The sequence below is a fragment of the Electrophorus electricus genome, chromosome 9, assembly GCF_013358815.1.
Source record: "Electrophorus electricus isolate fEleEle1 chromosome 9, fEleEle1.pri, whole genome shotgun sequence".
In the NCBI taxonomy this organism is placed as follows: domain Eukaryota; kingdom Metazoa; phylum Chordata; class Actinopteri; order Gymnotiformes; family Gymnotidae; genus Electrophorus; species Electrophorus electricus.
Genome location: NC_049543.1, coordinates 23,052,017 through 23,068,284, shown reverse-complemented (window position 1 = coordinate 23,068,284; position 16,268 = coordinate 23,052,017). Strand labels below are relative to the sequence as shown.

Here is a 16,268-nt window from a genome sequence, read left to right as displayed (position 1 = left end):
AGGTCGTCCTGTGTTTGCAGTCCCAAACCAATATTTATTTCACACCTCATTATAATATTAGCCAAATAACCGTTTGTTTAGGTTCACAAATGCAGGGAACATTTGACACCTGCTGTTGCAGTACCAAAAACAACAAATCTATATTGGAAACGTTCATTCGAGCAAACTAATGATAAATCAAAAATAACGTTGAATAAAATAGTTTATTTTTAACTTGCAATGCTGCAATGTATTTATTAAATTTTTTGCTTTCAAAATTCATAGATCTCAGACATTACTAAATATAGTATAGTTTAAGATTAGAATGAATATAGTTTGATAAGGGTTGCACTCTTTTTAAAATGATTTTGCCCCAACCCACACACATCAGCTAATGTCAAAAGTGACACTGTGTCTTTGTTCATTTAACCCAAATATTCTAGGTTATTGCATAATCTGCCATTATGTGATTTTGGATCATGAATGAACTCCATGTGTTCAGTTCTTTTGTTGCAAGGAAAGATCAGATATGGTATATGGTGCTGTCAGTGTTAACGTAATTAAAATTATAATATTAAATAAATATTTTTAAATATTTAATAAAATGTCTTAAATGTCATCTCTCCAAACCTTTTCTTCTTAAACAAACCTATATTAAATGCAATCTTTATACTTATGATGTCTAAAGTGAAATATTAAGACACAGGGGGTCATACAAAGTAGTTTAAATACACTTTTTAAAATGTTTGTACAAAAAGATGCCTGATATATAAAACTGCATTTATTAAAGAAGGTAGGATTTAATGCGATTACAACACAATGTCAGTACAGCACTGAATGAAAAGCACATTTTCTCCTGCACCACAGGTTGTTCTGCGGATTTATTTCAGTTCAGCACAATTACTGCATATCACCTCCCCAGTCCAGGACACACAGAGATGGAAACGCAATTGACACTTTTTCACTTCTTGATAACCTCTTCCTTTAATTTCTCTGCCAAGTGTTTCCGCTTCTCGAGCTTCTTTTTCTCTTCGACGGAGATCTCCTTAAAATAAGAAAAATATATCGGTCTTAAAAAGGAGACAACGCGCTGACCAACAGCCAAAACCAGTGTAAACAGCCGCACAGTATGCCGGTCCTAGGGGTCCCATGGCCCCTCCCAACCCAGCGATGCTGTTTCTCGGACTCAGCTGTGTGACTGACTTACCTTACACCTCCCACATCTTGCTAATGACCCGCGCAGCTGAGTCAGGAGTGCTAGACAACACTGGGCTCAGGGCACAGAGGGTCCCCGTACTGAGACTGAGTAGGAAAACACGCTCGAGTACCACTAAGGTTTGTTTCCTAATAGGCAGTGGGTGGGGTGGGAGATGCTATGCTACTGTGGGACGGCACCGCACAGGTCACCTTGGGGGGCGCAGGGCCTGCGCTCGAAGCCTGGGGGACCTTGACATTAACAGAACCCCCATCACGCCGCTTCGAAGCACTCTCCTTTAGTTTGCATTGGGGGAGAATACAATATATGCATAACCATATACAAGTCAACTGATGTTAATAAAACAGGTACAGTTAATTTTTTAAAAAAACTTTAAAAAGGTCATAAACTGCAGTAAAATGATCACATCTAATTAAACGTTCAACCATCCTCATTGTTAACATGTTACAAACGGTGAGCAAGCAGATCCTTATAACCAATAGTAAGAAACTAAGCTTGTACTGTAACCAGTGATAGCAGACTCAGACTTGTGTAAAATAAACAAGCGCTTTGATTAGATACATTTTGAATGAAAAGGTTTATTACGCTGCCTGGAACCTGAATGCGCTGTATGAATCTAAGCACTTTGCACAAAGATTAATGCTCGCAAAGGTAATAAGGCCTCTGGAACCTGGTCTAGGGCAGTGCACACATTCACACACATATCCAACAAGTTGAATATATAGCTGGCTACAGGTCCTATAAGCAATGCTTAAGTAGAAAGTAGAGGAACAGTGAGAGATGATCTCCAAAACTTAACTAATTATGTGGCCGGTGTCGAAAATCTATTTAATATGGTAAGGTAGTAAAATGATTAGTGTCTTATCAAAGATGGTTACCAATGGGGGGGGTGTGGGGGCGGGGGGTTCTCGGGGCTCCTCAGCTGAAAAGGGCGTGGCTTTCTGCTCTTTCTTCAGGGCCTGCAGCTTGTCCCTCTGCTGCTTCAGGTACTCTGCTCTCTGCTGCAGCTGCTCCTGCTGGGCTACTGTTAGCTCCTACACACACGCAGGTAGTGGTGGACTCAGTGAGGGCATTCCATAGATGCAAGATCAGGAGATTGGTGAGCAGAGTCAGGAGGGCTGGCTTCGACCTGCCATGGACTGCATTTCTCTCTACTCACTTTGAAAGCCTTGGAGATGCCAGCCTCCTTCCGTGCCTCTTCCAGCCAGCTTTCTGCTGCCTGACTGGCAGTCTTTTCCTTGGTCATCGGCTGGAGGGCATGACCCTTGACCGGTGCCCGGACAGCTGGCAGTGTCTTGGTCTCTATGATGCCTTTCTCTGTAAACATAAATAAATACATACCTACATTCTAAAAACAATGTTCACTAGCAACACACACACACACACACACACACACACACACACACACACACACACACACACACACACACACACACACACACACACACACACACACACACACCACACACACACAAAATGAAGCATGCACTAGACCGTTACCTGAAGGTCTGGCAGGCATTTTGACAGACATCTGCTCTGTGCTTCCAGGAACTGCAGTGCACAATTCTCCTGCCTGCCCCTCTGTCTTTGAAGTGTCATTCGTCTGTGGGGAACAATTTGGTGTCTCATAGCAGCAATGTGACAGAGATTCAGCGACTTCAGGCAGACGTCAAGCACCAACTCCACTACATTTTCCCCATGCTTATACAACCAGTTTCAGGCTGTTCTGTGGACAGCTCCACATTGATGGAACTGCTGTGCTGTTCATCAACATCAAAGCACACATATAAGTCATACAGTGTTTAACCAACTAATTAATAACTACTAACACTTCACATATTAGTGCTACTTACTCATGCCTGTGCAAACTATCTAAACTGAGGCATATAATCATCCCAGGTTGTCAACCCAGTGGACGTCTGCATGACACTGGTCACTCACACTGTTGATTGGATGTGGGGGAAGATGGGCCGGAGCCAGTGGGTCAGTGCCATTTCTGATTGGTCTGTTCTGGGAGCTCGTGGAAGTGGAGCCCACCTCCTGCTCAAACTGCTCTCTGCGAGCCAGCTCCATCTCGTATTCCTCTTTCGACTGTCTGCAGGGAGCAAACATGATCGAGTTCATAAGACAAAACTCTTGTGGAAAAAAAGGTTACATGAGAATGCAGCTACAGCATGGAAAACAATAATATGCAGTGAAGGATGGTGTTCACGTGACTGGGACCGAGAGCCACTAATCTAGAAGCTTCTGAGAGACGGGTTAGTAGCGGAGCATTGCATAAGACTCAGTATATTTACAGGTCTGATGGGCCAGGTCAGTGAGTTTACCTCTGGTGTGCAAACCTGGACAGTGAGATTTATTGCACTTGTAAGAGTTATAAACAGGCTATAAAAACATGTTGTTGCAAGATTTTACATGTTTTAGGAGGCTTAAGGCCTTTTTCTGTTCCATCTGACAGTCGTGAATTAGCTCTTAATGGAATTCATTAATATGATTTCATTAACTGATCCAGATTCTTCTGACAATTAATATGAGCCAATTTTTAAAAAGTCAGAAAAGCACAGCAGCTCATCGTGCACACGGTATTTCTGAATAATATTTCTGAAGAACAAGTGCAGTGTGGTGGACAGGCCACTAGAACCAGTGAATGTCTGACATGATAAGCAGCAGTGTGCCACAGCACAATTCTAACAAGGCTAAAAAAAAATACTATTCACTCAGTTTTCTTTTATTGGCAATTCCACAGGCCAATTAGTCAAATCCTAAGAAGCTTAACTCTTCATAGGCACACAGTCTTACAGACTTGGCTTAGTGTGAATGGGACTCACCTTCTCCTTAGAGAAGGCTAACTAGATGCCTAACTTCCCTGGTCATTTAAATAGCCCTCTCAGGCACTGACGTGACATGGCTCAACTGGGCACCAAGGACCACATACTTGAGAACCTCCTGCAGAATCTGCATCTCTCTCTGCTCCAGTTCACTCATTACATCCACGCCGTCAGTCAAACATTCAGGCAGGGCACCTGGTATGGACACACATGCAGAAAACACATGACTGTCTACACGCACACATGTGCAAGCATACACGCACACATGCACATCATTAACTCAAACCACAAGTACCATCCCATTCATTAAAGTCTCCATCAAAGTACACAGAGTCATTAAAGTATATGTTTTTGTGATATTTTAACTCATGCCTCATTAACACCGTTTCCCATCGTTAGTAACCATACATAGCATGTCTGAGAACTGACTGAGAACCTTACTAAAAAGAAATATATCACTCACCTGCAGCTTCTAATTTGATCTAAACACATTTCAATGGGCACATGTCTTAGAAAACCCTGATCAAAGACCTTACTGAAGACAAAAAACAAAGTCCTGTGTTAGAACACATGAAATCCACCTGGGATTCATCAGGGCTTTTAAGGGAATAAACCATCTCCCCATTGGAATGTGTTGAGTGTGATAAGCTTGTTAGTGCTGAAGCCATCAACAAGGTTGTACTACCTGCAACTGCAAATGATGGGAAACTTTTTCCCATCATTTTCCTTAGACGTGAGCTAAAAAGCAGTGAGCCTGTCCTTTAACACGAGGACGGACTGTCAGAACGGCATTCCCTCTAACAGCATATAAACAATCTGGATGCAAAGAGCACAGTAAGCAAACACGGGCTGTGTGTCAGGCCTGACGAGAATGGCTGTAGCGCTGCGTCGCGGAGCCACAGTACCGTTCCTCTCCTTGATGACGCGCAGGGCCTGAAGCTGCAGTTCCACGTTCTTTTGCACCATCAAGGAGCGGAACATCTCAAAGTCGTCTGTGGCCATCACCGGCTGGAACAGGGTCTGGGAAGAGGGGGGAAGCGTAAGCTCATGCTAAAGACGCTCCAGTAAACAGAGCCAGTTATACTGAAACAGGCTGTGCATAGGTTTTGGGATTACTGGGAGCCACTGAAGGTAGTGTTAGAGGGGTGGTGTGTAACTTTATTAAAAAAGTTCAACATTACTAAATAGTCATGATAAGCCCACATAGCCAGAGAACAGTAGTCGAATGATACAGCGCTTTCAGTGGGCAATGCTGATGCTGATATTTAGACAAGAGGGCGCCGATGGCTAATATACAATGGCAATATCAGGATGTTGTTGCTGATCTTTTTTTTTTGCATCTGATAAAATACAATGATTTAATAATAATGACAAACAAGACACAAAATTGGGCGCCTTAAATAAACATTTATTTACCAATGTTATTGTCTCCATTGTCTTTGTCTGCTTAAGTAGATCTGCACTCTGTGTGCAGTGCACTTATTTTAAATGAGAATTGCACTCATAGTTACATCCAAGAAAGTAGCATTGTACAATCTGTGGGATCATTTAATCCAATGGCTGGAAAACACCAGGGGGGGGGGATGTTCGATGTTTTCCCTGTGCTGTTCAGTGTGCCACTAAACCCATGCCCACATATCTGTGCATACTAATGAACTCATAAAAGCAAGCCAGGCCGACTAGCGGCATTTGATCCATACCTGCACCCACCAGCTCAAGCCAGTGCCAGAGGAAATAAAAGGAAAGCAGGCAGCAGGTAACGAAGCAGAAACTGCAGCTGAAAGCTAAGTTGCCACTGGAACAAAACTACAGTGGAATTCAGCATGTGCAGAAAAATACAGAGTGTGTTCTGTTCAACTGCAAGAAGAAAAAGGAGCAGTGTTAATGTGCCAAGGTGCTGCTTTAAAAAAAACACACACAACTGTCCTTTCCCTGCACACTGTGTTGTGTTGGTAATGAAACAGAGACCTCATTTAAAATTGAACGGGAGAGGAAACCTTTGAGTTAGAAAGTGAAATTAATCCGGCCATGTTTACAAACTAGGCTTGAATTTGACTGTCGGGTTTTTGAATCAGTCCGAAGAACTACTGTGTCCTCTCCAGATCCGAAGCCCAGATTCTAAACCTCTCCTGGTAATTTAATCACACATGGACACCTTCTCTAGTCAGGGTAGGGGTCACAGAGCAGTCAGAACTGAAGCAACAGGAGTGTCCTCTGTCTCGGTAACCTGTCTAATCTAATCTCTTCATAGACCAGGTTTACCCAAGCCACTGGTACAGCAGGAAACAGGACCCAAGATGATCTGACCAAAAGCTCTGAATTCCAAACATATATGAGCCATTTCCATCTTTCCCATGAGGCACCTTCAACAAACATGTAGGTAGCACCACTCATAAGAAGATTTACTAAAGCCAAGCGTTGAACACTGGATTTGGAACTGTTCTACCATTAGCCCCTCTATGAGAAACACTGCTATATAGCTCTATGAAAAAAAAGCAAGAGGCATATGGAGTCATTTAACTTGAACTTCATCTGAGACATTATAACCTTAAACTTGCACTCACTGTTAAATAAAAAACTGGTCTGATAAGAAGTCATTGTTCAGCGAAGCTGTTTATGTGATCTGCGCTTACCTGCAAAGGTTTTGACTTGGCAATGGGAGATGAGCAAGCATCCAGAAACTGCTGCTCGCTAATGCCCACCTCTTGCATGTAGTTCTCCAATAACCTCTCTACCTAAAAAAAAAAAATTAGAGATTGGCATGTTACTTTTTTTTTTTAACGTTGGACACACAACTGGGAAGCAATGCAGCCAAAATAATCGAGAAAGCATTAGGCTAATTGATAATCATGTGGCTTATCAGAGTGTGATTATATAGTGGAAAATACTGGCGGAAAACATGGAGACGACACGGCAGTATCAAAAATACCTTGCACCGATTTACTATGTTTACTTAAAAGCAAAGCCATCAGTGAATGTTCAAAGAATACAGTACAATAATGTACGCACTCACCAGGTGCTTGTACTGCTGATGGATTTCTGTATAGGTTAATTTATTTTCTTCCTCGTCATCGAACACTGAAAGAATAAGAGACATATCCAGTGATCTTAACTGAACACAACGTCGGGCATCACAACCACAACCTGCACCATTGTGTGTATGGGTAGTGAACTATTGACTGCTAAGGTACCGTGTGTGTGTGTGCATGAAGTCATCACATCCCAGACATTTTTGGTGAACCAAATACCTTTATTAGTCGTCTGTAAATAAACAATATTTGGGTTTTTATACCATTTTAAGCAATCAAGCTAGCTAGCTAGCTGGCTATATAGCCGAATGCATACAAGTTCATTTATTTCACCATAAACAACTAGCAAGACGACAAGATAATATGAATGAAGGCTCTTTACAGCTAGAATGGGGAATATAAACATTATACAAGCTAAGCAAATACGCACCATCAACAAAAATCAGCGTTTGAAACTACTGTAAAGGTGTACACACGAGTAAAAAAGAGAAATACCGAGGACTGACAAACCAGTTGTAAGAAAATGACACGACAAATACCAGCATGCCCTAATAGCGAGCAGAAAGCTAACACTAGATTAACTAGTTTCTGCTGCGCTGGTCAGTTTTAATGCAGCTTTAACGTACACACGAGACTTTTAAATACCACAACTGTTAAGGGGGTAGGTGAGTCAGCTAGCTAACGTGTGTGGCATGCTTAAATTACCTGAGCACTTGTTTTCCATGAAATCACTGACTGGTATCAGCCACTCTGGGCTCCCCAGATAACCAGCGACGCTCTCCACAACCCACTCGCCGTCATCGGCCATGACAGCAACGGCACCGTGAGGCGTCCAAGCTCGGCGGCGACGCTTTCTGGCTAACGCTTTCTCAGCGTGCGGTCGCTCAGAGATGCCCAGGCCAGTGCTGAGGACTCAGACATCGGTCGCGGCCTGCTCCGGTCACAGGGATCCTGGACACAAGACACGGAGGCCAGTGCTGAAGGACTCAAGGTAGCGGCCCAGCTGCTAATCTGAAACCATGGTAACGTATTACGTCAGAGCGCGGATCCGGCAGTGCGCGCTTCAGCTAGCTATCTACGCACAAAATCCTTTCCGTTTAAGCCTTTCGTGCAGTTATTTCTTGGTTTGTTATAACATTTCAACCGATATTTGGATAATACTTTAATTTTTCTATATCTCAAGATCGTCCAGGGTCCTTTCCTGTGCACTCTCTTCTATAGCTCACCCCCGCAGGGTTGATGTAGGGTTTAGGTCAGGGGATTAGGTTAGGTCATTTTGTGTTGATCTGGACATATGTTTTGGATCAGTGCCCTGCTCTTTTTATTTCTTTTTTTTTGGTTTCTTCGCAGAGGCAAATAGATTTTGATCTTAAAATGTCCAGGTATTTCATGGAGTGCATGATGCCATATATGCCAGTGCAAATCGCAGTTGTTTACAAATTACAAGGTTTTCAAATACAGAGAACATTTTGAATATTATCAGCTGTGCAAATAAAGTACTATACTTAAGTAAAGTACATACACATTCCAAGTGTTAGGGGTCCACTAGAGGTCCTCAGAGATATGGACGACTAGGAATTGCTGGAAAGATTCTGGACCTTATCCCTCAGTCCTTGACGAAGGGGAGTAGGGGTGAGTGGTGGTTTCCCTGGGGGTTTTAGTGTTCAGGACAGTTTCACTAGACCCTGTAGGCTGTCTCATCAGTTATTCCTAATGAGGCTTATCATCTGCACTCGTCAAAGGCATGTAGTGATGGGTAAATAGAGCAGAGAGTATGTAGACTCGAGGGACACCAGTGTTCATGATCAGGGCTAAGGTGTTGTGGTTGTCTAACTATACTGGGGCCTGCTGTTTAGGAAGTCCAGAATCCAGTTACAGCTTAGGGGCGGTGCTGGAATTAAATGCTAAACTAGAGTTACTGAGCAGCATCCTCACATAGGAACTGCTGTTGTCCAGATGAGTCAGGCGTGAAGTGTGGCGGAGGGGGGTTGGGGTGGGGGGGGGGGGGTCACCGATGTGTTCGGCTGTGTTGTCTTTGGCCTGCAAAGGCGTGCAAACATCCTGAAACTCTTGAGCTACTCAACCCTGCTACAACCCTGCTCTCTGAAAAAGCAGAGATAGTCCAGTAAAATGAAAGGGTAGGCAGATGTAATGAGCCATTGCAGAGGTATTTCATTTGCATTTGTACTCTCAGCAAAATTAATCTGACCTCTAAAAAAAGAAAGAAAATGTCTTGGAGTGAAAAAAAAGAGGCTCTGGGACCGACACAGGCTCTGGGCCTTCACGTTCAGTCGCAGGCTTTGAGTGCCATGGTGATGCAACTTTAATTAAATGGTCGCAGGCAGACAGAGGTTAAATAGTGGGAACAAGCATTACATTTTCTAGTAGTTACATTTTCTACTAGTAGTTACATTTTTTAGTATCTCATGCCAAGAGCCTTTATAGCTGTTTAAAAAAGTGACATACTATGAAATACTAGGCTTATATCAAATGTGGGCTTTAGTTTTATTTGAATTCTTCTTTAGGATTTAAAATATTAAATAAAATAATTTCCTCAATTATAGCAGGTATGGAATGTTTCCAAAGTGGCCAGGGCAATGCTCTGTTACTGGTTTACGGTCAAGGCAGGAATAAAGATTTATACTCCCAAATTAGATAATTCAAAAGTATATTTGTATGTCTTGGCATTGAATAAGAAACTCTAAAGTAACGCTTAGGAATCAGAACATAATAGAGGCCCTTGGTGGTCTCTGAGTGCAGAGCAGAGGTTTTGATGCAGGTGGTTTCCAGGCCTCTGTGGAAATCTAAGGCAGATCACGCTGGACCGTTCCTGTGAGAAATAGCTTCATTAGTACTGGGAAAGCTCATTGCTTTTAAAAGACACGAAAGCGTCTTTGAGAGTTCTGTGGCTAAGCAAGCTTTGTTTTTAAAAAAAGGGAAACTCTTCCAATGGGATATAATGGTGTCTAGCTTCAACTTGCAAAATGGTGGACCTCATGTTGCATATACTGAATAATGCATGGTTTGGATATAATGGTGGCGATTGCAAACACTAGTATGTAAAAGAAGGTGGAGTAATTACCTAATCAATCCTGAAAACTGTATAAACATTTGGGATCTTTGTGCAATTCTCAGACATTCTCTGGAGGGTGCTTCAATAATGCTCATTAAAGTTGACCTGCAATAAAGAACAGGACCGGTAATTCTCTTCAACTAATTCTTAAGTCTGCATTTTATTCTTGAATAAAGTAGAAATTATTATGCCAGCATATAGAGGAATATAGGAAAGACAGAAATGGGAGTATCCTCTCTGGTATATTTGATCAAATTATGTTAAATTGTTATCATAAACATATTTGTGATTATGATTAAGGTTAAAGATAGGTTCAGATCCTTTATGGCTCAAGGTAGAAATATATTAGAATTAACTAATATAATTATTTGTTCTTATAGCTCAAAAAAAACAAAAAAAAAACAAAGGACATTGTACAGCAGCTTTACTGTTTTAAATAGGTGATCTACTTTTAAAATGCATGCTGAAACAACCAAAATAGCTCCGTAAAATGTAGCTTTCTAGAGATATGTAAAGCTAAGTTTACAAGCATGGCGAATGGGTGCATCAGCAACAGAACCCAGGGAACACCCTAACATGATTAGATTCGAAATTGATTGGTGTCTTTTTGAAGGTTATGACAATTTTTTCATTCATTCTGGCTTGCTTCTTCTTTTTCGTTAATACCAAAATGTAATTTCACTACATAGGCCTTTAGTTTGATGATTTGTGTGCATAGAAATGACAATACTTTCAAATTAAAGTAGTAGGTGACAAGTGGTGGAATAAATTTTTAGGTTTACAGAAAACTACTCCTTGGGTAACTTCAGCTGAAGATTTCTAATGCACTTTTTAAAAAAACATTTTAACTTAAAAAAGGAACTGATCATATAAATGGCACAGAAGTAGGTAAATGGCACATAAAGACAGAGCCAGAGTGAAAAGTGAACCACCAGGAAGTAGACTCATTTTCATTTCCTTCTTACCAACAGGTATCAGGTGCGGCTTATTTTTAGGGTCCATCAAGGCTCCGCCAACTGCACTTGCAGACAAGCAAAAGGGCTGGTTTACACAACACAGGTTTATCTCAGCGTCCGATGGACCTGCTCCTTCTGTGGTGGGGGACGTTGTGCTGTTATCCTGTTTCATCGCTTCGTAGGCCCTGGGGCTCCAGCTGTGATCTTGTTGCTGCGTGTTTTCCAGAATAAATTTATTATATCTCCCCAATGGATTATATATGTTTGCCATATGATTTCTAATTGTGGAACTGTTAATAAAAAAAGAAACCCTAACCCTAGCCACCCTACCCAGGTGCCTTACCTAGGCACCCTATCTAGTTCTAAATCTGTGTGGCCTACCCACACATACCAACCATATGACCTACGCAGGTGCCCTATCTGGGCACCCTATCTAGGCACCCTATCTAGGTGCCCTACCCAGGCGTCTCCGCGTGACGGTCTCTGTCACATTGTTCTTTGTTTTCGTTCTGGCCTTTCCTTGTGTTTTCATTCAGTTGTCCCACGTTCCTTTATATATAATTTTCACTGATTCGTTTCACCTGTTCTTTGTGTCAAGTAGGAATTACTACTTGTTCTAACCTTCCATGTTGGTTATTACGTAGCTGTGCAGGTTCGTATGTTCTTGATATCATTACAGTTGTCACCAGTGTATTCGTCTCAATAAATTCACTTTTGTTTTGTTTCTCAATAAACTCACGACTCGCGCCTGCATCCTGTCCTTACATCTTGTTTGCATCACGAGGTCTTTGGGTGGAAAAACAGACTGAAAAACAGATTCTATCAGATTATTAACTCTGCGAATATAAATCAGAAATGGCATTGGGCTCCCTGAGATGTACATGTACATGATAAAGAGTTCCTTTATCAGTTGAAATCCAGTAGCACAGTGGAAACAGAGTTTTAAACATGCATTAGTAACATGCACGGGGATAGAAAACATTCCAATCACATTCCAATCTGGGAATTATAACACTTGGAAGAACAACCCACTAAAAGTAAATGGTTGTGGTGGGGTGTGATGAGCCTTGGCTTATTTTGGGGTTTGATCCTTGTTTATGATGTGGAGGGTCCTGTTCATGTTAAATCTTGACAGTTCCAGGGGGATGAGAGGGAGAGGCAACTTTTAAGAAAACGATGCAAACATTCATCTGCAATACGATGTAAACATCTCCAGGTGTAAACATCCACAGAACTAATTACACGTGCTGCAGAATATAAAAGGAAATCATACAGCAGAAAGGAAGATAAGAGAAAAAGGAAAGAGAAGTTTAAAGAGCTCTCAGCGGTGTGGATGTTTCTCTATGGAGATGTAGAGAGTAACCAAAATGCGCTTTCACAGTAAGCACAAAATTAAAAACAATTAAGCTTATGTGATATTTGATGAAAGGGAATAAAATATTTTCCCCATCAACTTCATCACCTCATGAAAATATTACACTACCAGAATTGCTTGTCCTCATTTCTAAGTGCAACTAAGTGTGCAGTTGAGGGGTATGCACCAAACTAGAGTATGCGAAGCGCACCACACTGGATAAGGACACATGGAGTTTCGTTCTACACAAGCAGAACTTACTTAATTTCACTGAATGGGCTGAACCAACGCTGAGAGTAGCGTTGGGAAGAGAAAAAAGTAATCATCTGACCACCGCATTTACATCCAAGGTCAACAGGCTTGTTAAATCTTAACTTTAGCTAGTTTGGTTCACACAGCATTCATTCGCTAGCGTATAGACGTACTGTGGAATGCTCCTTTTTGTACAAAGCGTCACTCCGAGATAGTAAGACTTACAATTTGCTTTACAGAATAATCAGCACGTAGTGATCACGTACTATGTACAAGCTGCTTGTACAGTCAGCAGGACTGATGGAGTGTCTCTGTTGCTGGAAGCAGGAGATGTGGTCTCTGTACATCTGCAACTCGAGGGGGATAACGCAAATGTTTATAACACATTTAGTGGTCACATCTTTGTCAGTGTAGTGGAGGATGGTTGGTGAATTTGGAACAAATGAATAACCTCTAGCCAACACTGGAACAAGATGTTATTTGTTTGTTATATAAAGGGGGAAAAACTACTCTTTGTATGTAGCAGAGAAGGCTTTCTCTTTATTAGGCATACAAATCCAGATCATTAAATAAATTAGACATTACTCAAGTTATTGTAAACATATTAAGTTGCAGGGCTGCCAACTTTGAGAGATGTGAGAATTTGCTCTCATACTGCTATTTGGAAAGAAATTTTCATTTGAAAAGTAAATACAAACTGAATTATAAACAAAGGATTTGTTTTTACTTAGAAAATCTCTGTGTGATAATTGAAATTTGGAGTGAGAGTGTCTCATTCTCAGATGTGAAAATTGGCAGACCTGAATTTTCATTTTAAAGTACAATTCAGTTTAAGCAGGCAGACCATGCAAAAACCTCTTATGCAAAAATATGCAAATTTTATCATCATTAATTTTATAACAATAATCCAAGTGAGTAGCTGCTCAACAGACATTAAAGGGACTGTAAGATGTTTTGCGTACAACCTAGATTTACTTCATATATATATTAAATAAAATAAGAATTAAAGTTTAAATACCTACTGATCTCATTTAGATAAAAGAGTTTACAATGCAGTGATTACAGTGTATTTTGTACATTACTTTTTACATTACTAAATTACTAAATTTATTATCAGTGAACTTTGGCAGCAGAAACTATTTAAGCAAAACTTTATATAGCAGTAATAAATATGAAATACATCTTGTATTTTCATGCAAAACATTTTTCAGCGTTATTTTATTTGTATGTAACAGAATATGTAAACAGCTGGTGCTAGAAGAAACGTCCTGTAATGTCCTGTAACTTCCTTCAACCCCCACCCCCATCTTAACTGTGGTTCACATGGACACAATCTTAACTATACTAATCATTTTACAAGTTTTATTATGCAACATATTCTAAACTGAGATTTATGAGGCATGAAAAGGAAAATAAGTAATAAAAAGTAGTAATAAATGTTTTTGGGGGTGACTTTTTTCAGAAGTTGTTTTTTGAGGTGCCAACAAAGTATACAGTATGAAAAAAATGCATTTCTGTTTGCCTTAAGGACTGGCTCAGTCCCTGAACTGCAGCTGCAACACTTGTTTGGACTTCCAGGGCAATTAGTCCCATCGTTGTCATCGGGCAGAACAGACGGGAAGCTCTGTGCCACCCCAGCCTGCTGAGCACGTGATAGAGTCGAGGGCTGGGATTGGTAGTTTGAGAAGACTTTTGTGTTCCCATTTGCCTTTTCAGACTTGGAACGGTCATGTGATAGAGGATAGAGACCAACCACTACACAGAAAACTGTCTATATTTAAACTGGAATGGGAAAAAATGGGTGAAAATAGATCCAAAAATGGATTTTAAATATATCATTTATAAAGTATCACCAAACTGAGTAAACTACTCAAGAGTGAGTTTTCACAAGTATGGAAACCCATAGATGACAAAAATGTAAATGTTCTTAAAATATTCTTGAGAAGCTTAAACCAGAGCAGTATTCTTTATACTTTTAAACAATTTGTATGAGTTATGAATACATAATAATACTTGCCTTGAGGCTTTGGTATATGTTCTACACACTTATTTTTAAATGCCATAAAGAACATGAAATATAGTGGAATATAAAAATATAAAATTCCATTGCCAAAAAAATAAGTAATGACAAAGAATTTACTCAAAAGAAAATTTCTCTGGTAAAAGAAAAATAGATTAATACAAAAATATTCTCTGTTCTCAACATGGTTGTAACACTCAAACGCTCTGCAAAAAAGAAAAAGAAAGATGCAGACTAGTCGTAGTCATCTGTTGTAAAGTCAAAGAACCAGAAGTGCTCGGTTAAGAAGGTTTGTTTACCACCACTGAATCCAGAGAACCAACCAGCCCAGGGTAAGCTTCATGTGAGCCCAGTGAAACAATCTCTCAGCACCTAGTACTACCTTGTCACAAACCAAAAGATGTGAAGCTGTATATGAGATCTGCAACAAGGAGCATTTGCACTAAACAGTCCTACTAAATGAAACGTGTCCTAAATTCATGTTTTAATTCAAATGGCGCTGCTTAGGGCCACATTCCAACATTGAAAATCATTTTGATTTATGAACCTTTGCTTAATAAACCCTGATCTGTTACAAAACACATAATATGAATGAAATACAGTACAGTGAAGTATACAAAATGTTTATATAACTTGGAATATAAAAGCCAAATGCTTGCAAAAGGAATGTTTCCTTACCGTCCATATACATCCTTCTTACAATAAAGTTCAACATCTGCTGGTAGCTTTAAGCAATCAAACAAACCAGCAAGTAACTCTATCAGCTAGAAAGCCAATTTTTTTTTCTTTTTCTGAAATCATAAAAGTTCATGCCAAGTACAACATATATGGTATATGGTGAATATAATTTTACATATATTGTTCATTGTTCTGTTATAAAAAGTGTCTATTTGTGAATACAGCTAGAAGCAAGTGTCCAAAATGTTTGATTAATGTGTTCTTATGACATGAATTCATTTTTCAATTACATGTGAAAAACAGACAAAATGTAAAGTTTAAAAAGATGTGCTTGGGCAGCTCCATTATGTTACACAGACGGTGATTAAAGTGAGAGATTTAGTTGGATTGGAGACTATAGGGAAAAAACATTCCTAGTATTAAAATCCTCTGGGCAAAGAGGGAAGAGGAACAGCATTCAAAATTAACAAAGTAATCCGTGAGTTATTACACAGTCAACAAACCTGTTATGATAAGGCCAGTATCAGATCCCCCACCCCACCCCGTGCTTGCGCTGATGTGGTAGGTGCTCACAGCGAGGTGTTTGGGCTGTGTTCCTGTTCTATGCTGCCTGGGTAGTCTTTCAGCCTGGGCCCAGGGAAGACAGCGTTCGCACCGCACATGGGCACCATGTTTGGCTGCAGGGTCTTGCTGTATGGAGAGCGCCAGTCTCTGTCAAAGACCCCCCGCATGCGTTCCAGCACGGTGGGGCCAGCATCCCTTTGACTGAGGACCAACCCTGCTCCAGCGTTGTACACAAACTCATTACCCACCCAGTCAAAATTCCCTGGACAGCCATAAAGACAGAAAACAACCACGGTAAGGGAGGCCTCCAAGCTGGTCA

The 16,268-nt window shown here is 40.6% G+C and overlaps 2 protein-coding genes across 6 annotated transcripts in view; both read right to left on the bottom strand.

Moving 5' to 3' along the window:
* Nucleotides 1-747: 747 nt before the first annotated feature.
* Nucleotides 748-8,037, bottom strand: cfap36 (cilia and flagella associated protein 36). The gene is made up of 10 exons (XM_027028194.2): nucleotides 7,758-8,037; nucleotides 7,037-7,101; nucleotides 6,657-6,758; nucleotides 4,929-5,043; nucleotides 4,131-4,218; nucleotides 3,137-3,290; nucleotides 2,696-2,798; nucleotides 2,355-2,512; nucleotides 2,074-2,229; nucleotides 748-1,024 (listed from the first exon to the last, which is right to left on the bottom strand). The coding sequence occupies exons 1-10, from the start codon at nucleotides 7,858-7,860 to the stop codon at nucleotides 941-943; spliced, it is 1,128 nt and encodes a 375-aa protein (XP_026883995.2). The 5' UTR covers nucleotides 7,861-8,037; the 3' UTR covers nucleotides 748-940.
* Nucleotides 8,038-13,207: 5,170 nt separating this feature from the next.
* LOC113588817 (inactive phospholipase D5) overlaps nucleotides 13,208-16,268 on the bottom strand; it is a 33,214-nt gene continuing 30,153 nt past the window's right edge. For all 5 annotated transcript variants that reach the window (XM_027028179.2, XM_027028181.2, XM_027028182.2 and 2 more), the window contains one exon: nucleotides 13,208-16,211. In XM_027028179.2, the coding sequence (XP_026883980.1) occupies nucleotides 15,955-16,211 (257 nt within the window). In that variant the 3' untranslated portion in view covers nucleotides 13,208-15,954. The remainder of the gene's footprint in view (nucleotides 16,212-16,268) is intronic.

What these genes read in the sequence shown, in the direction of transcription:
- cfap36 (XM_027028194.2), bottom strand. Translation starts at nt 7,860, where the DNA reads ATGGCCGATGACGGCGAGTGGGTTGTGGAGAGCGTCGCTGGTTATCTG. An exon ending in AATGCCTGCCAGACCTTCAG is followed by an intron (nt 2,513 to 2,695) that starts GTAACGGTCTAG and finishes TTATGTTTACAG; the next exon opens with AGAAAGGCATCATAGAGACC. An exon ending in CCCCCACACCCCCCCCATTG is followed by an intron (nt 1,025 to 2,073) that starts GTAACCATCTTT and finishes TCTTATTTTAAG; the next exon opens with GAGATCTCCGTCGAAGAGAA.